Source organism: Neofelis nebulosa, chromosome 2 (genome assembly GCF_028018385.1).
Source record: "Neofelis nebulosa isolate mNeoNeb1 chromosome 2, mNeoNeb1.pri, whole genome shotgun sequence".
NCBI classification, from domain to species: Eukaryota; Metazoa; Chordata; class Mammalia; order Carnivora; family Felidae; genus Neofelis; species Neofelis nebulosa.
The window spans coordinates 158632888-158657698 of NC_080783.1; the positions used below are offsets into that span (position 1 = coordinate 158632888).

Below are 24811 nucleotides of genomic sequence, written 5' to 3' on the forward strand. Positions count from 1 at the left end.
CTCATGATTCATGAGTTCGAGCTCCACATTGGGCTCTGTGTCAACAGTGCACATGCGCACATCCAGACACTCTCTCTCTCTCTCTCTCAAAATGAATAAACAAACATGTGTTAAAATGCTCTTATAGAGTACCTGGTACATAACAAAAGATGCTTGATTTGCCATTATTTTTTAAGTCAAATTATGAAACAAAATAACTAAGGCATTAATATTCAATCTCAAAATAATTCTTTACCAAAGGATTAACCACAAGGTCCTTTAAATAGAAAACCTCCTTAATTCTGATTGAGTTTAGAAAAGACTGATGCCTATACTACTTATTATTAAAAAAAAAAAAATCTATTAGGCAAAACAACGTTTTTTCTATTAGAGAAATAAACCCAACACAGAAAGATGGGCTACAGACAGAATGGCCACAAAATGGGTTTTTTATTTAAGGTCCATGGGAAAGGAGATCTCTTTTTCTGTTCCTACCTACCATTCTGACCTATCTATAGGGCAGCCTCATGTCTAGAACAGGGCTGGGGTGAAGAGCATGGATTTGGGGAGTCAATAAGAACTGAGCTGACTAGATCTCTTTCACTTAACTTCTCTAAACCCTTAACTTGTACATACTTCTCTAAACCTACATTTCCTCATTAACCATGCAAAGTCACAGGGGGCTTACAAAACAGTCACAGGGTTGTAGAAGCTTTAGCTGACATGCACGTATGTGGTGCTTGGCTTGATGTTTGGAGCTCAGTATTGCTCATAAAACGGCTGCCTCAAGGGCAGTAATAAGGAACCATGCCCCAAGGCAAGGGTGGGAAACAGCAGGCGTTTAATAGGCAGTGGGCCGGATATATCTCACACCCTTAAAATTACAGTTTAAGATTACAAACATTGTGTTCGTCCATATCAGAAAGAACCTGAACTGCCCCATCAATGATCTGAGAGCTCAAAAGATTACTTCTAAATTTAGGCTTGCCCTGATTAAATGAAAATGTCAGTCCCTGTATTATTAGCTTTATTTGCCAAGAATATTTTACTTTTATCAGCACTTTCAAATGGATTGATATATTTGCTTATCCAGATTTTACATATTTTATAGATGACACAATCTCATTAAAGTGTAGTCACACAGACTGTGGTCTGGAGCCCACACAAGACCCCAGCCTAGCACTTTGACTTCAACAAGGAACATGTTCTTTAAATGTAACTAACTCTACCACACCCAGGGAGAGAAATGGCACTGCCGTGCTTTAACTTACAACTCTCTGATAAAAACTCTGCCTGCGTCATCTTTAAGGCTGCCATAATTGGGACAAACAATTTCCAAGTACAAAGAACAATAACCAGACCCAATCCAAGGACTCTGAACATTGTAAAGAGTCAATAAGACAATAGGATTTTCTATCCCCTGCTCAATGGCTCCAGCACATTTAGTCTTCTGCATAAAATGCTTCAAAAGTGTTCCATCATCCAAAATATTCCGAAGGTATTCTTTGGATGAGGTCAAGTCCAAACCGCTTAGTCTACCTAATCTCCCACCAGTCCTCCTCAGTTCAACTTAAGCTGGAGCCACACAGAACTGCCCACTGTTCCCCAAATGTTGTTTCAGGTCCAGGAAAAAAATCTCAGAGGGGCCAAAACAGAGATAGCAGGGATAAGTGCCTTAGAAGAGGCTGGGGAGGGGGGCAGGGGCAGGTCATACAGGCCTGTGGAGTCATGATAAAAATAATTTATTTCAAATGAAAGGGAAGCCATTGATCAGTTAAGCAAGGGAACAAGATCATATTAAATGCATTTTTTATTGAGACACAATTAATATATAACATTATATTAGGCTTAGGTATACAGCATAATGATTTGATATTTGTATATATTGCAAAATGATCACAATAAGTAAATTTTAACTAAAATCCATCACCAAAGTTACAAATTCTTCTTGTGATGAGAACTTTTAAGATCTATCTTCTTAGCAACTTTTAAATATGCAATACAGTGTTACTAACTATAGTCATCATGCTGTCTATTATATCCCTAGGAGTTATTTATTTTATAACTGCAAGCCTGTTATAAATTTATTCATCACTGGACACTTAGGTTGTTTCCATGCCTTGGCTACTGTAAATAATGCTGCAGTGAAATGGGAGTGCAGATATCTTTTTGAGTTAGTGTTTTCATTTTCTTCAGATGGAAACCCAGAAGTGGAATTTTAAGATTACATGATGGTTGTATTTTTAATTTTTGAGGAACCTCCATACAGTTTTCTGCAGTGGCTGCACCAATTTGCATTCCCACCAACAGTGCACAAGAGTTCCTTTGCTCCACATCCTCACCTGTTTAATAATAGCCCTTCTAACAGGTGTGAGGTGATATCTCATTGTGGTTTTGATTTGCATTCTCCCCATGATGATGAGTGACGCTGAGTATCTTTTTGTGTACCTATTGGTCGTGTGTATGTCTTCTTTCGAAAAAGGTCTACTCAGAGCCCCTGCCCATTTTCTAATTTTTTTGTTGTTGTTGTTGCTATTGAGTTGTGGGAGTTCTTCATATATTTTGGATATTAACCTCTTATAATTTGTAAGTTATTTGCAATTTTTTCCCGAAAACATGACCGGTTAGTCAAGGAAAAGAGATCAACTTACATACGTTTTTAAAAGTTCCTTCGGGGCGCCTGGGTGGCGCAGTCGGTTAAGCGTCCGACTTCAGCCAGGTCACGATCTCGCCATCCGTGAGTTCGAGCCCCGCGTCAGGCTCTGGGCTGATGGCTCGGAGCCTGGAGCATGTTTCCGATTCTGTGTCTCCCTCTCTCTGCCCCTCCCCCGTTCATGCTCTGTCTCTCTCTGTCCCAAAAAATAAATAAAAAACGTTGAAAAAAAAATAAAAAATAAAAATAAATAAAAATAAATAAAAGTTCCTTCTACGGGGCGCCTGGATGGCTCAGTCGGTTGAGCGTCCGACTTCGGCTCAGGTCATGATCTCACGGTCCGTGAGTTCAAGCCCCGCGTCGGGCTCTGTGCTGACCGCTCAGAGCCTGGAGCCTGTTTCATATTCTGTGTCTCCCTCTCTCTCTGACCCTCCCCCGTTCATGCTCTGTCTCTGTCTCAAAAATGAATAAAACGTTAAAAAAAAATTAAAAAAAAGAATGATGAGGGAAGAGGAGACTGTGGAGGGGAGACCAGTAGGTGATGAGGGAAGAGGAGACTGTGGAGGGGAGACCAGTAGGTGAATGCAGGACAGCAGTCCCAATGCTCACGCTTCTCCATCGAAATTCTGTTCAGGTATCCATTCATCAGAGAAACTAATCTTACTAGGGCTGAATCGAGCTAAACAGGTGGAATGAAATGTCTGCCTAAGTGTAAACTAGTTTAAAAGTTCTCCAAATTAAAAAAGTGTTCTTAGAATTCTTTGATTTTTTTAATATTTGGTTTCACTCAGATCAAAATCATTTCTATAAGCTCCTTCAAAGTATAGTTATGTTTAGTTCATTTCAATAGTCCTATATGATTCTCTCCTCTACAGAAGTAGGAGAGCAGACTTAAAATAAAAGCAGGGCATTTTGAGTCAGACAGATCTGAATTTAATTCCCCAGCTCCAATACTCACTTGGGAGAATTACACTAGTCACACCCCCCTTATCCACAGGGGATACAATCCAAAATCCCCAGTAGATGCCTGAAGCCATATATATATGGTATATGTGTGTGTGTGTGTGTATACACACACTGATTTTTTCCTATACATACATACCTATGATAAAGTTTAATTCATAAATCAGGTACAGTAGGAGATTAACAACAATAGCTAATGATAAAACAATAATTATAACAATATACAGCAATATACTGTAATAAAAGTTATATACCTGTAGTCTCTCTCTCACTGAAAATATCTTTTTTTTTTTTTTTTTAATTTTTTTTTTCAACATTTTTTATTTATTTTTGGGACAGAGAGAGACAGAGCATGAACGGGGGAGGGGCAGAGAGAGAGGGAGACACAGAATCAGAAACAGGCTCCAGGCTCCGAGCCATCAGCCCAGAGCCTGACGCGGGGCTCGAACTCACGGACCGCGAGATCGTGACCTGGCTGAAGTCGGACGCCTAACCGACTGCGCCACCCAGGCGCCCCTCTCACTGAAAATATCTTATTGTACTGTACTCACCCTTCTTCTTGTGAAGATGTGAGATGATAAATGCCTATGTGATGAGTTGAAGTGAAGTGAATGATGTAGGCATGGTGATGCAGCATTAGGCTACTATTAACCTTCTGATGGTAGGTCAGAAGGAGGATCATCTGCTTCCAGACTACCACTGACCACAGGTAACTGACACCATGGAAGGCAACACAGTGGGTAAGGGGAGACTATCGACTTAACTTCCCTGAGCCTGTTTCTCCATCTGTAAAATGGGAATACCTCTACCACAAACAGATGCTTTAAAGTTTTACCCACAGGTAATGTAGGATGATGACCAGCTCAGTGCCAGGCACAAAGTAGGTGCTCAATAGATAAGAGCTGCTGCAAAGACAATAATATTGTCCTTTCAAGGCAGGGTCCCAAGGCAGTCGCCACATAATGATCCACAGGGCAGAACTATACAGCATCCTCCTTAAAAGCAATACAATCAATTGAATATAAAAGTCAGCTCTACCAGAGCCTAAAGTCTGTCATGTATCACTTAAATGACTCAAGATATAATGTCCCAATTTAAGATTTTCTTCATTAAATGGGAAGTTGAACAAGTAATAACTTATTTGTATAAAATGTTTAGTTTTATTTTATCATTGGCTTATCAGCGTTTGACAGATAAAACACCAAGCTATGCCATACACAAGCATACTTCCATCTTTGGTAAATTTTAATTTCCAGCATTCTGTTTCAAATTCTGCCTGTGCAATCCTTGCAACAGAATCATAATTGGGACAAGTAATTTCCAAGTACAAGGGACAATAACCAGAGTCAATCTCAGGACTCCGAGTACTCTAAAAGACAGTGAGACACCAGAATGTTCTCTTTGACTCAACACCTCAACTGCATTTAACAATCTTTTTAAGGGAAAATACAAATCAAAACCACACTCAGATATCACCTCACGCCAGTCAGAGTGGCCAAAATGAACAAATCAGGAGACTATAGATGCTGGAGAGGATGTGGAGAAACAGGAACCCTCTTGCACTGTTGGTGGGAATGCAAATTGGTGCAGCCGCTCTGGAAAGCAGTGTGGAGGTTCCTCAAAAAATTAAAAACAGATCTACCCTATGACCCAGCAATAGCACTGCTAGGAATTGACCCAAGGGATACAGGAGTACTGATGCATAGGGGCACTTGTACCCCAATGTTTATAGCAGCACTCTCAACAATAGCCAAATTATGGAAAGAGCCTAAATGTCTATCAACTGATGAATGGATAAAGAAATTGTGGTTTATATACACAATGGAGTACTACGTGGCAATGAGAAAGAATGAAATATGGCCCTTTGTAGCAACATAGATGGAACTGGAGAGTGTGATGCTAAGTGAAATAAGCCATACAGAGAAAGACAGATACCATATGGTTGCACTCTTATGTGGATCCTGAGAAACTTGACAGAAACCCATGGGGGAGGGGAAGGAAAAAAAAAAAGAGGTTAGAGTGAAAGAGAGCCAAAGCATAAGAGACTCTTAAAAACTGAGAACAAACTGAGGGTTGATGGGGGGTGGGAGGGAGAGGAGGGTGGGTGATGGGTATTGAGGAGGGCACCTTTTGGGATGAGCACTGGGTGTTGTATGGAAACCAATTTGACAATCAACTTCATATATTGAAAAAAAAATAATCTGTTTAAAACCCATTAGTGTTTCCTCATTTCCAGAGTATTAAGTTCATATTCCTTGGCAGGAGCAGGACCCACATAATCTTTCACGATCTAACCCATATATATAACCTCCTCCAGCTCCCAAAACCAACCCAATGACCGCCATCCACAACTTTTCGCTACTCCCAAAATGACCTGTTGCTGCATGCCACCATAACTTTGCACATGCTTTTTCCCCCCCCTTAAATTAATTCATTCAACCATTCATTGGTTTGTGAAATACACTGTGCTGGATGCTAGGTACATAGTGATGAATAAAATAATCATGATCCCTGCCCTTTCAGTCTTCTGACTGACAAGTAAACAAAAAAAAAAAAAAACAAAAAACACATGCATTCATATATTAAGAAAATGCTATGCACACAATAAACAGGGAAGCATAATACAGAATATCAGGAAGAATTATATTTTATTGGCATGATCAGCAAAAGGCCTGTCTGGGGCAATACATTTTAATTTGGGACATGGAAGAGGGGAAGAGATAGCCTCAAAAAGAATCTGGGGGCAGAGGACCAGCAGCCCAAAAGCTCTGAAGCAGAAAGGAACTTGACATGGTCCAAGAACTGGTTTGAATGAAAATGAGCAGTGGACTAAGGTATAGGAGAGGATTTCTCAAGAATAAGTAGGAGCAAGATCATGAGTACTGTGAGCCATGGGAAGGAGTTTAGATTTTGTCCCAAGTGGAATGGAAAACCACCAAAAGATTTAGACAGGCAACCACCATAATCTGATCTACTTTTTAAACGATCACTCTGGCTGCCCAGTGGAGTTATCCAGGGGGATGGGCAACAGAGAGGAGAACAGAGGGAGAGCAGTCAAGATGGAAAACTTCCTGGCATTCCCTATCCAGTCAGAATGATGGGCTTAGGCTCAAATACAAATACCATCTCCAAAAGGAAATAAATTCATGTCTGATAACCTAAGTGGGTTTTCCCAAGGGTGATCTGATTCAAAATTCTTTAAAGGCAAAAAAAACACTGAAATTTTTTTTTTTAATTCAGTTTCTCTCAAGTCAAAAATCAAGCAATCTCGGGTGTGTGGGTGGCTCAGTCAGTTAAGCATCTGACTTGGGCTCGTGCCATGATCTCATGATTTGTGAGTTCAAGCCCCACATTGGGCTCTGTGCTGACAGGCTGGAGCCTGCTTGGGATTCTCTCTCCCTCTCAAAAATAAATACACTTAAAAAAACAAAAATCAAGCAATCTATTTCATTTACATAATCTCCTTGGAAGCAGGCTGATTTCACACTGTGATATATTTTAACAGTCCAAAGTGTTTCTCTACACTAAGAGGTAAACCACCAAAATGGCAAAACAGCAAACAAACAAAAAAACCCAAACAAACAAAAACAACAATTAAAAACAAGGTGTGTGGCCATGTGCATGTTTGTTACATACAAAGATACCAGAACCAAAGTGCCTGTCATTGCCAAAAATAGTTTGCCAAAAACTATCATTGCCAAAAAGAGTTTGGTGGCTTTAACCATTCTCTGCTTCAGTTCCTTACCTGGAAAATAAAGATTAAACGAGTTAGTAAGTGTAAAGGGCTGAGAATAGTGCCTAAGCCTTAGCGCATAATAAATGTTAGCCAATAACAATATTTTTTTATTGTTAAAAAAAAATTTTTTTTTAATGTTTTTATTTATTTTTGAGACAGAGAGTGACAGAGCATGAGCGGGGAAGGGGCAGAGAGAGAGGGAGACACAGAATCTGAAGCAGGCTCCAGGCTCTGAGCTGTCAGCACAGATCCTGATGCGGGGCTCAAACTCACAGACTGAGATCATGACCTGAGCTGAAGTCGGACGCTTAACCAACGGAGCCACCCAGGTGCCCCAACAATATTTTTTTTTTTAACTGGTCATTACTTACAATGCTATGTTATCGTTTATTCTGGTCTCTATTTTATCTATTTCTGATTTTTCTTATTCCCTTCCTCTACTAAATTTTAGCTAAATTTCTTCTTTTTCCAGTTCCTTATGTGGTAATGTTGTTCACTTGAACTTTTCTTCTTGTTTTAAATATTTTTATTTTAGAGAGAGAAAAAGCACACGCAGGGAAGAGGGGCAGAGCGGGGGCGGGGGGGGGGGAGAGATTGAGAATTTCAAGCTTCGCGCTCAGTGTGGAGCCCAACCGACTGAGCCACCCAGGCGCCCCTCTTTTTTTTTTTTTTCTTTTAAGTTTATTTATTTTGAAGGAGTGAAAGAGAGAGTGCATGCACACACATGAGTCAGGGAGGAGCAGAGAGAGAGCAACAGAGAGGATCCCAAGCAGGCTCAGGCTCAACTTCATGACGCAAGGTTACTACCTGAGCCAATATCAAGAGTTGGACATTTAACCAATTGAGCCAACTAGGCACCCCGATATTTTTTTCTTAATACAAGCATTTCTAACACAAATTTAACTCTAACACTCACTTTTGCTGCATCTCATAGGTTTCGGAACGTTGGGTTTTCTTTTTCTTTTGAGATATATTTTGATTTGCTGTTTGAACTCTTATTTGGCCCATTGCATGTGCAGTAGTATGTTGTTTAATAGTTACAATGTAGGGGCGCCTGGGTGCTTGGTTGGTTGAGTATCCAACTCTCAATTTTGGCTCAGGTCATGATCTCTGTCATCAAATAGAGCCTCATGGTGGGGCTCCAAGCTGGAAGTGGAGCCTGCTTAAGATTCTCTCTCTCCCTCTGCCCTTCCCCTACTCACCGGCACATGTGTGTGCTCTCTCTCTCTCAAAAAAAAAAAAAAGCCTCAAAAGAAACATATATTTACATTGCAAATTTTCCAACTTTGTTTTATTGTTGATCTTTTGCTTTGTACCATTGTGGTCGGAAAATATACTTGGTATGATTTTAGTCTTCTTAAATTTGTAATGTTTGTTATGTCTCTTTTTATGTGATTAAACGGGATTCTTCTGTACTTACTAGAAGAAAATGTGTATTCTATTTCTTTTGGATGGAATATTTTATATATATCTTTTGGAACCACATATTCTGTAGTATGCTTCAGGAAAAAAAAACTAACTGAGGGTACTCATTCAAGATAAAGCACATGGGGGGGGTGGAGACCAGGTGAAACAGATGAAGGGGATTAAGAGTACACTTATCATGATAAGCACTGAGTAATGTATAGAATTGTTGAATCACTGTATTGTATACCTGAAACTAATATAACACTGCTAACTATACCAGAACTAAAATTGAAATTTAATTTAAAAAAATTCTTTTTAAATAATAGCTACAAAAATAATATGGTCACACAAATTTTCTACTCACTAGCCATGGAGCCTTGGGCAAAGAAGGTAAGTTCTGTCTAAACCTCAGAGTTTCCTCACAGGTAAATAAGATATGATAATAGTATTTTTCTAAATAGGATTATTGAATATTGAAGGAAATCATGTGCACACCTTAAATAGAGTACCTACAATAAAGTTAGGACCCAGAAAATGTTTATTGACATTATTTTATCATTAAAGTTATTATTGTGGACAAGTTACAAATAGGTTTGTCCATGCATGACTACAGGAAAATATTCTGTTACATATATTTTACCTCGGCCAGACTCCTGGATTCAAATCCCAGCCCCCACCCCCACCCCCCATGCTTGTACAACCTTGGGGAGGCTCCTTAACCTCTCTAAGCCTCAATTTCCTCATCTATGTCGGAATTTATAATAGTATGTACCTTATGAGCTTGACAAATGAGATAATGAAAACATATAAAGTCCAGAAAGCCCCAACATAGCAAGTACTCAGGAAATATAAGCTATTGCTACAATTAATATTATCATCCATGTAGACCCAAATTTCCCTTAGAAAAGAATTAAGTTCTCAGCTTCTCAGGGGCACCTGGCTGGCTCAGTTGGTAGAGCACGTGACTCTTGCTTTCGGGGTCATAAGTTCAAGCCCCATGTTGGGTGTGGAGTTTACTTATATACATATATAAAATAAAGTAAAATTGTTTTAAAAAAATACACAAATAAATCATCAGCTTTTCTTTCATCTCCATTCCCTCTACCCCTCCTCTCACCCATAGTACTCGGGTTCTCTCTAAGTGCTTGATGATAAACTTCTTCTTCACAAAAGCCTCTATTTGCTGAAGATAAGAGGCAAAAATAGGTCAAACACAGACCTCTTTAACATCCTCAAATCTAGAATATACAGTGAATTTCGATTTTTCTAATACCGAATGGAACATGGTTTCAGATGTCATGTCTTTAAATAAGGTTTTAATATCAAGGGTCAAACATGGATGAGAGAAAAACAAACCTTACTTTATCAACAAGTGAGAAGTCACATGCAGAAATCTTGGCTCAGCTTAAGCCATCAACCAGGCTGCTGGGGTTAAACAGCATGGCAGAATTAAATAAACATTAAACCAGCTAAGGAACAAAGAATTAAGTGACATAAACCAGGGTAGGAAAGAGAGATTCTCTTATTCCCAACTGAAAGAATGAAAGAAAAAATAAATAAGGGAGCAGGCGAAAGGTGGCAGGTAATTGCTGCTCCTGGGGAATGAATTTTCTCCTAGAAATAGGGAGAAAGAAAGGACAACAAGGTCGAGAAGGTCAGCAATAAAAAAGCAAACACAAGTAGTTGTAAAGTCAGCCTCCAGGCAGTGGCAAAGGTGTGTGGGATGACATCCCTGAGCTGTCATGAACACCATACCAATGATTTTATACCAAGCACAGAAATGAGTCACATTTCCCAGAGAATTCCTAACAGAGTGGCTTATAACCTGGGACCCTGCAAGAGGGTTTTATTTACTTGGTAATAGAATTCTGTATGGCTTCCCTTCTACTGAGCTGAGATTATGGTTCTTTAAACATACTAACTAATGGCCCCTGTAACAACTGCACTGGGGAGGGACCCAGAGGCCAGAGATGAAAGTGGGTGGGTTGCGGGGGGGGGGGGGGGGGGGGGGCAGGTAAGAAAATTTAACTGCATAATAAATAAAGGCATGGAAATAGAGAGCCAGGAGAAGGTAAAAAGGTACACCTTAGAGATTTATTTTCTTTATGCCAACATGAGCCTATGAGAAGAGATTAAATCAGCAGTTTCCAATGCTTTGTGTTACTTATTAAATCCCAAACAAGGCTGTGAATCATCAACATGAAAAAAGAAAAGCTATCATCTTTCGCTGGTCTTCATTCTCCCCATTCCTAATCCTTAAATAATGACTTTTTAAATATGAGACCAAGTAAGCCAATAATTAAGAGAGTGAACTCTAACACTAATGCATTAACTTTCATGACCAAAGCCAGTACAACTTGACTACAGAAGCTGTTTTCTGCACCCCCAGCAGAATGGGCTTGGTTGGGGGGAGGAGGGGACAGAGGCAGAAACAAAGCAAGAAGGGGTTTGACATACAATCAGCAGGAACCAAATCGCTGGTTTATAAATCAACATAAACTGATTTCACAACTGATTTGAAAGAAACTGAGTTTCCAGAAACACATGAGGGGTGCCACCAGAAAGGGGTTCATTTCAGCCCCAGCCCCTTGCTGTTGGACACAGAGGCATATGCATTCCAATATTCACGGTGGTCTAAGCCCCATGGCATTAGAAAGCTTGGGGGTTAATGAGAATAATGAAGGAAGAAATCAAATATTATAATGCCTAAAAAGTTTTATTTGAATGCACTTGACTTTCTAAACTGACTTAAATTCTTGTCAGTTTCTGTTGGCCATTGCAGGTGTGTTAAGCCTTCCATAACTCAACAACTATTTGTTGAACAGGAGGTAGCATGTCAGGACTGACGTCCACACATGGGCCTCATCAGCATCACCTGGGGGCTTTTTAGAAATGCAAATTCTTGAGCCCTAACCCAGGACTGACCTACAAAATCATAAACTCTGGGGGTGGGGATTAGCAATCTCTGGTGAAATAAGCTTTTCAGGGGTCCTGGCACCGTTCAAGTTGAACAGAGCACTTGTGGTCAGCATATCTGTTAGAAGCAACAGCCTTATCGGGCTTTGGAGTCTGAGTTCCAACCCCACTATCTGGCTTTGAGGAATCACATATCCTCCCTAAGCTTTAGTCCCCTCTTCCACATACAGTGCTTGGCCCCATGCTCAGTAAATACCCCTGACACCCACAGTGTGAGGCCCCAGGGCTAGTGCTGAAGACCCATGGGAGAACCCACACCAGCCCTGTCTCCAGCTCTTACACTCTACTGAAAGAACTTAACAGTGTGGCCCACGGGTTGGCACACTTTATCTGTAAAGAGACAGACAGCAAATGTTTAAGGCTTTGCAGGCCTTACAGTCCAAACATCAACTTCTCAACCCTGCCATTGTAGCACGAAAACAGACACAGACACTGGGAAAGAAGCAAGCATGGCTGTTCCAGTAAAACTATTTATAGACACTGATATTTGAATTTCATACATTCCCACACATCATGAAATCTTATTCTTCTTTTGATTTTTTTTAACTGCTCAAAAATGCAAAACCCATCCTTAATCACAGGCTCTTTAAAGCTATGCATAAACAGGTGACAGGGGATTTGGCCCAAGGGCTCTCCTTTGAGGATCCTGGTCTAACACTCTTGCATTAGCAAAGTTGTTAAGCAATATATACCAGAGTCCCCTTGTCAGTCCAACAAAAGTAAATAATACCCATTCTGAAATCTTGTTGTGGGATGATAAACAGCTTCAAAATATCTGGCAGGCTGTCTGCCAGAGAGAAGGCCCTCAGCATATGGCACCTACTGTCCATCTCATGATCCAAAAAGACTAGGTGGAGCAGGGCAGGTATAAAATGCAGAAGTCTACACTAAACAGAGCTACAGGTTTACAAACTGATTTGCTCTAAGCACCACTGGACACACAGCTTTAGCATATTGCTGAATTTATATGCACACAAATAAGAAGTGAAAAATAAGCCAAAGGAACTCCAATCACCTTACTCTATCGACTTAAAAGAAGACATGTGGTTTATTCTGGATGTTCAAATTGCTGCCATATGTGCACTGCCCTCCTAGAGCAATGGAATGGCTCAAATAAAAGTGTATAAAGTCTGTCTCTGACCTCAAAGCCTACAGGAGTTCACTGCCACATGGAGACCAAAGCTGCATTCCCTGGGAGAATTCACAGCTGTTCAACACCTAGGGGGCCAATCGGGCCCAGCATATGGAAAAACATAGGAGTCCATTTTAGTTGAAATTCCAAGGGCTCAATAAAGGCTCTAATGTGTCCTTGGGTCCAACACTCATTACTTGCTCTTCATTTGCTTTCCTCTGTTGCCATCAGTCTGACCAACACGAGTGTCCTCCCCTTCTGATTCTCATCCAGTAGGCAATCCTTTCCCCTACTCGCTTACACACTGCTCTCATTGCCTCCATGGTTAGTGGTGTCTTCCAACGGTGAGGATGAACACCTGAATAAACATGCTGTCTGATACTGTAGCCACTACCCACATTTGGCTTTTAAGACTTGAAACAGGGCTGGTGTGCCTGAGAGGCCACATTTTTTATTTCATATTATTTTATTTAATTTACACTTAAAAACTAACACTAGATTCAACTCTTGGAAAACTTCTGACCACCTTTGGAGCAACCTGAACACGTGAATCCACACTTTTGACTGTAAATGTTATAAAACCTAAATCTCTAATGAAAATTTAGCATCCTGACTGAGAGATGCTGCAACAGTAAAATGTACACTGATTTTTGAAGACTTAGTGAAAAAAATATAAATATCTCAATAATTTTTATATTGACTACATGTTGAAATGAAAATGTTCTGTATATACTGGGGTAAATAAAACGTACTATTAAAGTAAATTCTGCCTGTTTCTTTTTGCTTTTGTTTTTTACATGTGGCTCTTAAGAAATGTCAAGTGTATAAGTGAGCTGCGTTATGTATCTACTGGACAGCACTGTGTTAAATAAATGTACGACCGTCATTACTCATACTTATCACAAAGCTGGACTCAGACGCAGAGTCGGTACAGCTCTGACCTCTGCACCCAAAACCTTTTACCACCCACACCCTAGAGACTAGCCCCTCTTTCTTGGTTACCATTTTCCCTGATTGATAAGGCAAAACCTTCACAGGGAGATTTCACCGCTCTTTCTTTAGAGTCCAGTCTATTGGTGGGGCCAGGGACGCCAAACAGGGGTCCTGAGAGTGGCAGCCGTGCGGTCTGCAACTGTGTATCCCCCTTGTCCCAAGGAGGGGGCCATCCCAGAACAGCTATTTGCTCATTCTAGTCCTTGAAACCTAAGACGAGCTCCATGTGCACACTCTAATCCCACATCGTGACTCATCTCCAATGCAGGACATGCACATTTTACTTCTAATTCCCTTGTGATCATGATGTTCTCAGGGCAAGATGCAAATATGATTTTCATAACAAACCAAAGAAGTTTTTATTTTTGTGTCTGGTAAAGGCACAGCTAATAAATGTACTAGGACTGTACAAGATAGCCTTTGAAATTACAAGTGTCTTCCAAGAAGGATTTTATGTGCAAGACTTTTCAAATCTGGGTAAATATTAAGATATGATGGTATGAATGTGGGTATATATATATTTTTTAATTGTTTATTTATTTTTGTTAGAGAGACAGACAGACAGACAGACACAGTGTGAGCAGGGGTGGAGGAGGGGCAGAGAGAGACAGAGACAACTCCAAGTGGGGTCAAGGCTCCACGCTGTCAGCACAGAGCCCAGCACGGAGCTCAAACTCATGAACTGTGAGATCATGACCTGAGCGGAAGTCAGATGCTTAACCAACTGAGGCACCCTGGGTATATATTTTTATTTACATATTTACATTACTAAGTATATGCAAAGCAATACATTTCTTCTTTACCCAAATACTAGAACGACTCCAGTACAAGAACCCTCTTTCCTGGCTCCCAAGCCATTTCTTTGGGAAATAACTTCCCCCACCCTCCCAAGTACCAGATGTTGTGAGCCCCCACCCATCCACATCACACAGGAAATGAGAGAGGCCTGGAGATGATGGGGTATGGGGCACAGGGCCTCTGTGAGAATGTTACCTAGCCCAAGGCTCCTGTTTATTGAAGTCTCTGGATACCCTGGGCCAAGGTCTCTGATGAGGCCACTTTAAATCAGTTTAAAATCAGAACCAGAGCCTACTCTCAGTCCTCGCGCTGAGGGAAAAGAGAAAACAATAGTGAAAGCACAGATAATCCCTTCACCTCATTTGAGCCATTTCCTATAACCACCTGCCTGCTGACAAACCTTGACACAGCTATTAACGAGGAGAAGAATTAAACAATTTGGGGTGTAGCTCCTCTCCCTCTCCTGGCTCTGGTGGAGGTGCTAATTGGCAGTAAAAGGCATAAAAGGTGTACATCAGAACGGCCAGGGTTGACAGGATCTGGATAATCCATAAACTGAATAATGAGCCTTTTAATAACCAGGAGCTAACAGCAACTTTCTGTAATGGGATCCTGGTAGCACTTGTAAATCTACTCTCTCCAATTAGAAAAATGCCTTCCTCTACTTTTCCCAGAAGCCAGGAAACAGAAAAGAACTCATCCAACTCCCAGCCCTCAGGCACAAGTGTGTGTTAAATTTTCACAAACAGATAGAGGTTTTCCTCCTGGGGAGGAGATTTCATAATTTTCCCAGCCATCTACAGGAAAGCTTAATAGGCTCCCTCTGCTTTCCTCAGACCTAAACCCTTCTTCCTCCCACCAGTCCCCAAGACAGGTTCCTCAACTCAAGCTGTTATCTAACTATTAATAATGCTAATAATAGTTTTGCCATATGTGTGCAGTGGGTTCTGCTTGGAAGAGTGCCTTTGCAAGCATTAACTCTTTTGGACACCAACACGGCCCCAGAGGGGGTCCACTTGGGGAGCCTGAGTTTATACGATTTATGGGACTCTTTTAGAAAGTGGATATAAAATTACAAATACAAACATCCAGGGCCTCTTCCCAAAGCCTTGCAGGGGCCCTGAAGCTTGGCCTAAGGGCAAATCCAACTCTGTACTATCCCTCTCCTTCCTTCCCACCCCCAAAGGGACATGTGGGTTTCTCAGGCTAGGGGTAGAGGTCACGTGACTTGCCCAGGATCAAAGGGCTATTCAGTCTTGGAGGCAGAATTAGAACTTTCTTACCTCCTCAGTCTCTGCCGCCCCTCTATTTCCCCTAGTTCCTCAGTCACAAAGGAAACTCTGAAGAAGGAACAAGTAAAAACAACACAGCTAAAAGTGATCCTCACCAGGCGGGTGTTAGGAAGCTGTCTAGACTGAGTACTGCCTGGGTAGAAGATAGTGAAGTAAACACAAAGTCCCCACAAATATTCACTTCAATTGGCACTGAAGGTAAAAAGACATTTACTAACTAACCACACGGAGCCAGGTGAATTCCATCCTCACTACTTACTAACCACACAACCTGGGACAAGTTACTTAGTGTCTCTGAACTTCGGTATCTTCATTATAATACAAGTTTGCATGAGATGACTTCTATAAAGCACTCAGCACAGGACACTCTGGGTGTTCAATAAATAGCAACTATTATTGTTCCTATTGTTATCAGTTCATCCAAAGAGCACTGCTTTTACACAAGAGACCGGTTCCCCAAAGGAACGTTGCAAAAGCACGTGGAAGTTGCAAAAACATTCTGTTCGGTTACCACAAGACTGAAAATTCGGCAGGACGGCTGCTCCCAAGACTTTAGCATCTCTTGCGCAGCAGAAAGAAACATCAGGGCAGATTTATTAGACGAGGTGCCTTGTCCATCCCACTTGCTAGGGTTTTCTTAGAGTTTCAGATTTGTAATCTGTGGACCTGTGAAGTCTCTGCGGCTTTCCAGGCTCAGTGAAGCCACACCGTTTTCTAACACTTTGAGACCTGAGTTTGAGTACCTCAAATTGGGATTGTGGGTGTTGGTGTTTTGTTTTGTTTTTGCTTTTGCTTTTTTGTTTGTTTCTGTTAACCTAGAGAACCAAAATGATCAGAAGAACAAAAGATAAGCCACTCCTATACTTCCTCCTTTCTTCCTCCCAGTCCAGCGCTCCCTTTCCCCTTCCCTTCAGATTTCAAATTGGCTCCAGAATTTATAGGAGACACAGTAACAGATGTATGAGAAACAAACTGAGAAGGCGCAAAGTAACTGATAAGCCCTACCTGCTTGCTTGCTATGTTAGAGTGAAAAATCCATGCTATATCCATGAAGAATTCAGATGTTTACAGAGGTGGATAGATCAGGCCCATGTCTATAAACATCTTAAAAAAACAAAAAGATAATGCATTAATACATTCAACAAGCATTTAGGGAACACTTTGCTGAAAGTCAGGCTAGCATTTATGGATACCAAGCTGAATAAGGCAAGGCTTCTGCTGCCCCCAAGACTCATTTGGGTGGCCACCAATATCTCCATCCATATACTCCCACACTACCAGCAGTAGTCATTCACAGCGTTCAGTAAACACTAGCTGAGTGACCTACTGAAGGCCCCTGCCCTCTAGGAGTCCACAATCAAACAGAGGAGTCGGGCATGTCAACAGTTAATCGACAGTTCAGGGTAATATCTGCTGCTACAGAGATAAGAACTCATACCATGGAAGCAGAGAACAAGCCTGGTGAAGCACAGGAAGGCTTAACCGCAGATGTGACACTGAACTAGGAGTAGAAAGATAAGCAGAACTTTTGCCAGTGGAGGAGAAACAAATGACAATATAAATTTAAAAGTTTTACTTCACTAGTAATTAAAAAAAAATACAAATGAGATATTGTTCTTGTCTATTAAATTTCAAAGACGTTTAAAAAAAAACACTCCTTGGCAAAAGACTGGTCCTTGATTTAATTGTTCACAACAGCACAGCTACCCAGGAGAGCTGCCTAACCAGGAGTGTGGCAAGAAAGGAACTGAAAACTTGGACTTGTTTTTGTTTTTGTTTATTTATTTTGAGAGAGAGCACGTGTGCTTGTGTGTGTTTGTGAGTAAGCAGGGGAGGGGCAGAGAAAGGGAGAGAGAGGATCCCAAGCAGGATCTGACAGTGTGCAGAGCCCAAGGCAGGGCTCAATCACATGAACCGTGAGATCATGACCTGAGCCGAAATCAAGAGTCACTCAAGGAACACTCAACTGACTGAGCCCAGACTCATTTTTACTTAACTATTACTAGCCTATCCTCTCTAATGTGCAATATTCTCACTTAACCCCTAGCATAACCCATTGAGGAATGCACGATTGTCCCCATTCTAGAAACTGGAGCAATGAAATCAAGAAACTTGCTTGTGGTTATACAGTTAGTAAGTAAAACCCACATATTTCTGGCTTCAAAGCCCATACAATGTGGAATGAATATGTATTTCACAATTAAATGATTATTGAGGCCTTAATCATCATTCTGTTACAAGAGCCAGCTTCATGCTTGGGCAGAATGCTTGTTCACCATACACAGCACACCAAGGGGATGGTTCTGTATGCTGCAAAAGCCCATCCCAGCTGCCTTGTCATGGGCTTATCTTCTTAGCTAGTCAGAGGTCCCCACTTTTAGGGTCACTGCTATGTAGATAATAACCTCTCTTTCAGTTTTCTCATATATAAAAATGGATAATAAAATCTACTTCAAAAATCTGTTGAGAAAATTAGTTTTCACCCACAGAGTAAAGTTAACACTGCCTCAAAAGTTATCTTACAAAAACACAAGCTCCATAATAGTAAATATGATTCAGTCTTCAAAATCTAGCTCCAAAATAGTAAATGGAAAACCTGCCTTTAAAAAATATATATATATATGTTTTATTTTTTTATTTTTGAAAGAGAGAGAGCATGAGTGTGAGAGGGGCAGAGAGAGAGGGAGAGGACCTGAAGCACGCTCCAGGCTCCAAGCTGTTAGCACAGAGCCCGACGCGGGGCTCAAATCCACATACTGTGAGATCATGACCAGAGCCGAAGTCAGACCCTTAACAGGATGAGCCACCCAGGTGCCCCGGAAAGCCTGTCTTGACTAGCCAATAGGAGGGTTCACTGGTCTCTACTTCTGTGACCTATTATGCCTTCCACAGATCTATGTTACTCTTCACACTGTAGCATAAATATGCATTTTCTTTTCTATCCCCTTTACTATACTGTAAGCCACTTAGGAACCAAGTCAATGGTTCATACATCTTGTGATGTCAACACCAAGTCCAAGGCTGGCACGTGGCAGAAAATGTTTTGTTTAAAAAAGAAGAAGAAAAAGTCCATCATTTTACCTTCATAAAACCCAGCCAGATAATCACAATTATTTACATTCTAAAATGAGCAAGTTGCAGAGACTACCTAAAATCACGTACAGAAGGCCAAGTTTGCACTGAATTCAGGTCTCCAGACTCCACTCCACCATGTATGGCCTTTCAAAGACAACAAGGGGAAAAGGCCTACCATAGGCCATGGAGACCATGACTGCACACAGGTACTTTGTCTAATACGGTAAGGGCTCTGAATGGTATTAGGGCATCTTAGAAAGTGGTCACCTGGGAAAGTACAGAGAACAGCATTAAAGTATAAAAAAGGTTGGCAGATTTGGGTCTAACTCCATGCTTACTTTGTCCTTAACCCTGTTGCCTTGGGAAAATCTCTTAAACTGAGGACTCAGCTTCCTCATCTGTAAGATGGGGTTTTAAACAATGTTACTCACCTTGCAGGGTCTGGTGTAAGAATGAGTGTTATATTATATGAAGTAGGCAGAGAATATAGTAAGCATTCTTTACACACTCATTACATGTCAGAAAAAAAGTGGCACGTATTAATGCCTATGCCACAAAGTAGTTTTCATACCCTATCTTACTTTATCCCCACAGCAACTCTGTGGAGTAGCTGCTATAATTTTGATCTTACATTGAGGAAACTGACACAAAGACATTTAAGTAAGTTGTCCAAGGTCACACCAGTGGCAACTGGCCGAACCTGCGTTCCGACCAAGGCTTTTCTGAGTCCAAACCTCTTTGTAGTTTACCTGTGTACATCTCAGATGAATTTCGGTGGAGGAAAGATAAGGAGGACTCAGATATGCCCCAAATGTCTGAGGTTAATGTGAGGTGCTTGAAAAGAAAGTTTGGATCAGATTCATGTGTAGCTTGGGATATGCATTAAAAATGTTTGGAACATGTGCGACATGAGGTGGGGAGAAACCAAAAGAAGATGGCCAACGATAAATGTCATGCTCCTCAATTGCCCTTTCAGCTAATAATATAATACATAGTAAAGACAACTCATATTCTTATTTCAGTACTTGCGCTCCAAGTTAAAAATACCATATTGTAATAGGGATGTATTTATTACGTATTTCCTCTTGATCTTGCTACCGTTTGTTATGTCCCAGAAAATGTTCCAAAACCAAACAGAGGAAGTTCAGAAAAGTCACAGGAAATATCCAACCTCTTTTACACTAAGGGGGAAAAAAAAAAAAAAAAAACCTCTACTAGGTTAATCTCTTATTTGTATCATTACCACACATGTTTTAAGATGACTCAGGTAACTAGCTTAATGGTAGATGGCTTCAAATCATCCTGAAGAGAAACAAAAGCTATTTCACAATAAACAACAACAAAAATCTTTTTCTGGTGTTTTCCTCTATCACATACAGCTCCCCCAACCTTGTAACAAACAGGCCTTTGCTTTCTCCAGTCAAGGCCCAGGAAACCATGCTGTGAATGTTTTTGATTCAGGCAGTCAGGAGTCAGGTTAGGCAGGAGGAGAAACAGTTGTGAGAAAATGAAAACAGAAAACAAACAAAACACCTCTCTCCGTGGAATGGAAAGTTCTCAAGTCAGTGACTGACACCAAGTCCTCCCACCTGACACCACAAAGCAGTAAACCCAGAAAGATGCTTGGTCCAGGCTAAGAACCCAGACTTGGGGAAAGAAAACTCAACAAAGAAGAGGTGGCTCGGCCAGCTCTGATATGAAGTGAAATCATTGGGTCTGTTCAAATTTATGAGCTGAAGGAGGGTCAGAGATTCTCTACTAATAAAAACATCTTTCTATGAACTTTTCCAAAGTAGAGTTAATGGCACCACAGAACTAGCAGGTCTCCTGGAAAACTCATTCCTAAGGGACTACCTGTAAACTCATAAGTTTTTGTCTTCACAAGATCAAATGCTCAATAGAACCCCCCCTCTGCTCACTCTCGCCCCCATTCAAAGTGCTATATAACCTTTAGCACCAGTAACCCAAGTCCAGACTCTTCTCCATTCTCCTAGGCTCCTGAAAGGCCTCAAGCAACAGAACCGCGGGACCCGCGGGAGCACCCCTCCCCTCCCTGCCATCCCCATTATTCGGCACACAGCCCTGCTTTCCCCTGGAGCCAACAGTCTGCAGCTCCTTCAATGCAGGCGCGAGCAGGCAGGAATGGTGGGAAGAGAAGCTGTGCCAGCTGCATGTTTCAGAATCTCCCTCCATATGCATTTGCCAAAGGAACAAAAAGAAAATCAATGCCAGGAAAAGACAACTGAGATGAGGATGCGGTGGGACCGCGGCTGACTCCTTGCCTCTTAGCAGCAAGGGTCTGGCCAACCACGCGTCCGAGCCACAGATCCGAGTCGTTACCTTCAGGATGCAGGCCATGGCGCTCCGCCGGCCCTTCTGCCACCGAGCAGCAGGCGCGCCTGGGTCAGGGGCAGTCCCGGCGACAGGCTGGAGGCTGGTACCACGGCAGGACCGCTCCAGCCCACATTCCCGCAGATCCAAATAAGGGGACCGCGGTGCGAGCTGCGCGGGCACAGGCCCCGCCCCCCGCGCCGGGGCCCCGCCCCCGGCCTCGTCCACTGGCTGGCGGCCCTCGAGGGTCCGCCCCCGGATTACGTGCCGTCCCGGTCTCCCGCGGCTGCTCCTGGATGCTTGCTACTTTTTCTTTTCTCTCTCTTCCTCTCTCTCACTCTCTGTCCCTCTTTTTTTTTTTTTTTTCCAGTAAATGTTCTGTGGTTCAACGTATACAAAATCTGCTCAGCAGCAGGCAGGGATCTGGGTCCGGCTGGGGAGAGAAAGCGGCCTTTTCTTCCCCATTCGGTCTCCTCCAACAGATCAGAGAACTCCTTGCAGACATTTCACACTTTTTAAAAAGTTAAGTGGGTTTGGAATCACCCTTCTACAGGTATTGGGCATATCAAAGGATTCTTCAAAAGTAGCAAATGAAATTCTCCCTGGGCTGTTTAAGGGTAGAGCCTTTACTCTGCTTAAAAATGCTGTGATAGGCTCATCCAGAATTAATAATTTGCCACTAACAGGGGAGCACAAATACCTATCAACAAAAGATGCCAGGAAACGTACACTGTGTATGTTTTGTGTGTATGTACACATACACACAGGTATGAATTGCTTTCTTTAAGTTTGTGTGTTCATGAAAAATGTGTATATAAATACATAGTAAGTAGAATATATGCATATATATGAAAATTTAATATTTTCTCATATATATACATTGATTGTATATGTATATAAATTGTGTTTGTGGGGCGCCTGGGTGGCTCAGTCAATTAAGCTTTGGACTTCCGCTCAGGTCATGATCTCAGAGTTCATGAGTTCAAGCCTGCCTCCGGCTCTGTGCTGATAGTTCAGAGCCTGGAGCCTGCTTCAGATTATGTGTCTCCCTCTCTCTGCTGCTCCCCTGTTCATGCTCTGTCTCTCTCAAAAATAAATAAACATTTTAAAAAGTTTTTTAAATTGTGTTTGTGCCCACAAGCATAGGACTTTGCTCTTCCCTGCTACAAGTTTAGAATTTGAATGAACTTTGTTGTAACTTCAGTAACCAGGTTAAATCTAAACTTTCCTGTTAGGCTTAGAAATCCAGAAAGGTCATTCTTCATTTAACCTTAAGACCCTGATGACAAAAACAAAAGGTGCAGCTTTAAGAAGCAGGCAGCCTGGTAGAAGATATGCTTTGAATCCTTTCCACCCCTCCTTAGCAGCCCCCTTCAAATGAAAATCAACAAGAAAAGCCCAATCCCCAAGTAAGGAACTGGCTAAGAGAAACAGTTATTTCTATAAGGAAAGTGGCAACACACACTTAGAAGAAGGGAGAGAGAGAGAGCATTCTGTATATATACACAGATTTCCACCACTTGGTCTGTCAGAGAAATCTTAAAACCAGGCCCAAAATATTTACTCAAAAGAAGTTTCACTTGCTAGAAGCCCTGTCTGGTTTGCCTACATGGTACATGGAGTCAGGAAAAGCACTGTGGGCTGCTGGTGGCTGTGACGTCATGAGACTGGCTCACAAACCACAAGGAAGAAACCAGGCTTTCAAAGGATTTGGTGTTTTCTTGGTGTGAACATTCAGAATCCTGAGAGAGCAGGAGGCACCACAGGAAAAGCGTTGCAAAAACTGAAACTGGACAGACTACCTGCTCCCAGGGAAAGTTCCTTTTTCCAGTCTCCCTAAGGGACCACATCCTGTTCTCCCACTCCTTCCTCAAGCCCGTCCATGTGCTTTAGAGATCTGCTGTGTTTTCAGTAAGAACTTCTTGATCAGGCATATATATATATATATATATATATATATATATATATATATATATATATCTTGATCAGGCATATATATATATATATATAAAATTTTTTTTTGGCACTATATATTTCAAACCACTGCTTTAGCTCATGGTCTTTAGTAGGCCAAGAAAACTCCATATCTTATTCATTTATGAATTCAACAAAAATTTACTGGTCTGCTACTAGAAGATAAGTCTTTTTTGAGCTACCACTAACTGGAGGAGGGGGAAAAAATTGTATTGGGGTACTAAAAGACCTGTCAGGGATGAGAGAATGATTTTCACAGTCTCTAACATCATCCTGAGGTTCAGTCACGTGGGAAACACAAGAGATACGTGATAATATAACATGGCAAGGTCCGTAACCAAAGTGGAAGCAAGGCTCTAAGGAAAGAGAGACTGAGCCTGGCAGGGTGGCAGGTGAGAGGGGCAGGGTTAGGCAGATCATATCATTCTCTCTCCAGAAAGTCTGCTGGTCTGGGCAACAACACAGCTGACTAGTGAGCAACCTTGCTGAGCTCTTCCTTATTGGGTGACTTTGATCAAGTCTTGTACCTCTCTTTAAACTTCAGCTTTTATAGTAGTATATATCCTTGTGACAATTAAATGATATGATGCTTATAAATCCACTCTCCCCAATTCCTGGCACTATGGACACTCTCAAAATGGTAGCTCTTTATCTGGAGGAGGAAAAAAAAAACATTTGACAAAGATAGCTCATGTAGGGGTGCCTGGATGGCTCAGTTGGTTGAGCGTCCAATTCTTGATTTCAGCTCAGGTCATGATCTCAGAGTCCAGAGTCGTGGGATTGATCCCTGCATGGGGCTCCATTCTGAACATGGAGCCTGCTTAAGATTCTCTCTCTCCCTCTCTCTCTCTGTCTCTCTCCCTCTCTCTCCCTCCCTCCCTCCCTCTTCGCTCTCCCTCTGCCTTTCTTCCCTACTTGCTCGCTCTCTCAAAAAAAAAAAAAAAAAAAAACAAGATAGCTCATAGGAAAGGATGAATAGGATGATTGTCATTCACCATGAATGTCTCAGAAAGATAAACAATGATGAGACAAACACTTAGCATATTGTGACTTGAGTATACCCACGTGAGGGTCTGGTGAGGGCTTTACCAGCTCCATCAGTCTGGGTATCCCTCTCCCAATTCAACTACCACTCACCCATGCCCACACTTCCCAAAATGTTATTTTTTTAATTAACATCCACAGTTAGGCCTAAATAAAGGCACATTTATAACAACCTAAAAACAAACTCAACAGATTCTGCAATAAATATGAACTGAAGTTTTACAAATCTGGGCAGTTTTATGAAATAATAACAATCACTGTCTTAGATGGATAGCAGTTGGATGGAAAAAGCTGTTGGATGGGAGTAAAAACAGGTTCTGAACCTATTAGATAATGACGGTGCAGGCCAGATTTGTGAGAGGATGGGGATGGGTGGATGGTATGCCCAGGATCTTTTTTTGTTTTATGAGTTGCCAAACTATAGTCTAGTCTGTAGATGTAACGCAATTTTCCAAGTC

At 41.5% G+C, this 24811-nt stretch overlaps 1 protein-coding gene across 1 annotated transcript in view; it reads right to left on the reverse strand.

Annotated features, from left to right (window-relative positions):
* ST6GALNAC3 (ST6 N-acetylgalactosaminide alpha-2,6-sialyltransferase 3) overlaps window positions 1–21519 on the reverse strand; it is a 535826-nt gene extending 514307 nt beyond the window's left edge. Inside the window, exon 1 of the mRNA XM_058716932.1 lies at window positions 21345–21519. Coding sequence (XP_058572915.1) covers window positions 21345–21362 — 18 coding nt within the window. The 5' untranslated portion in view covers window positions 21363–21519. The remainder of the gene's footprint in view (window positions 1–21344) is intronic.
* Window positions 21520–24811: the final 3292 nt, after the last annotated feature.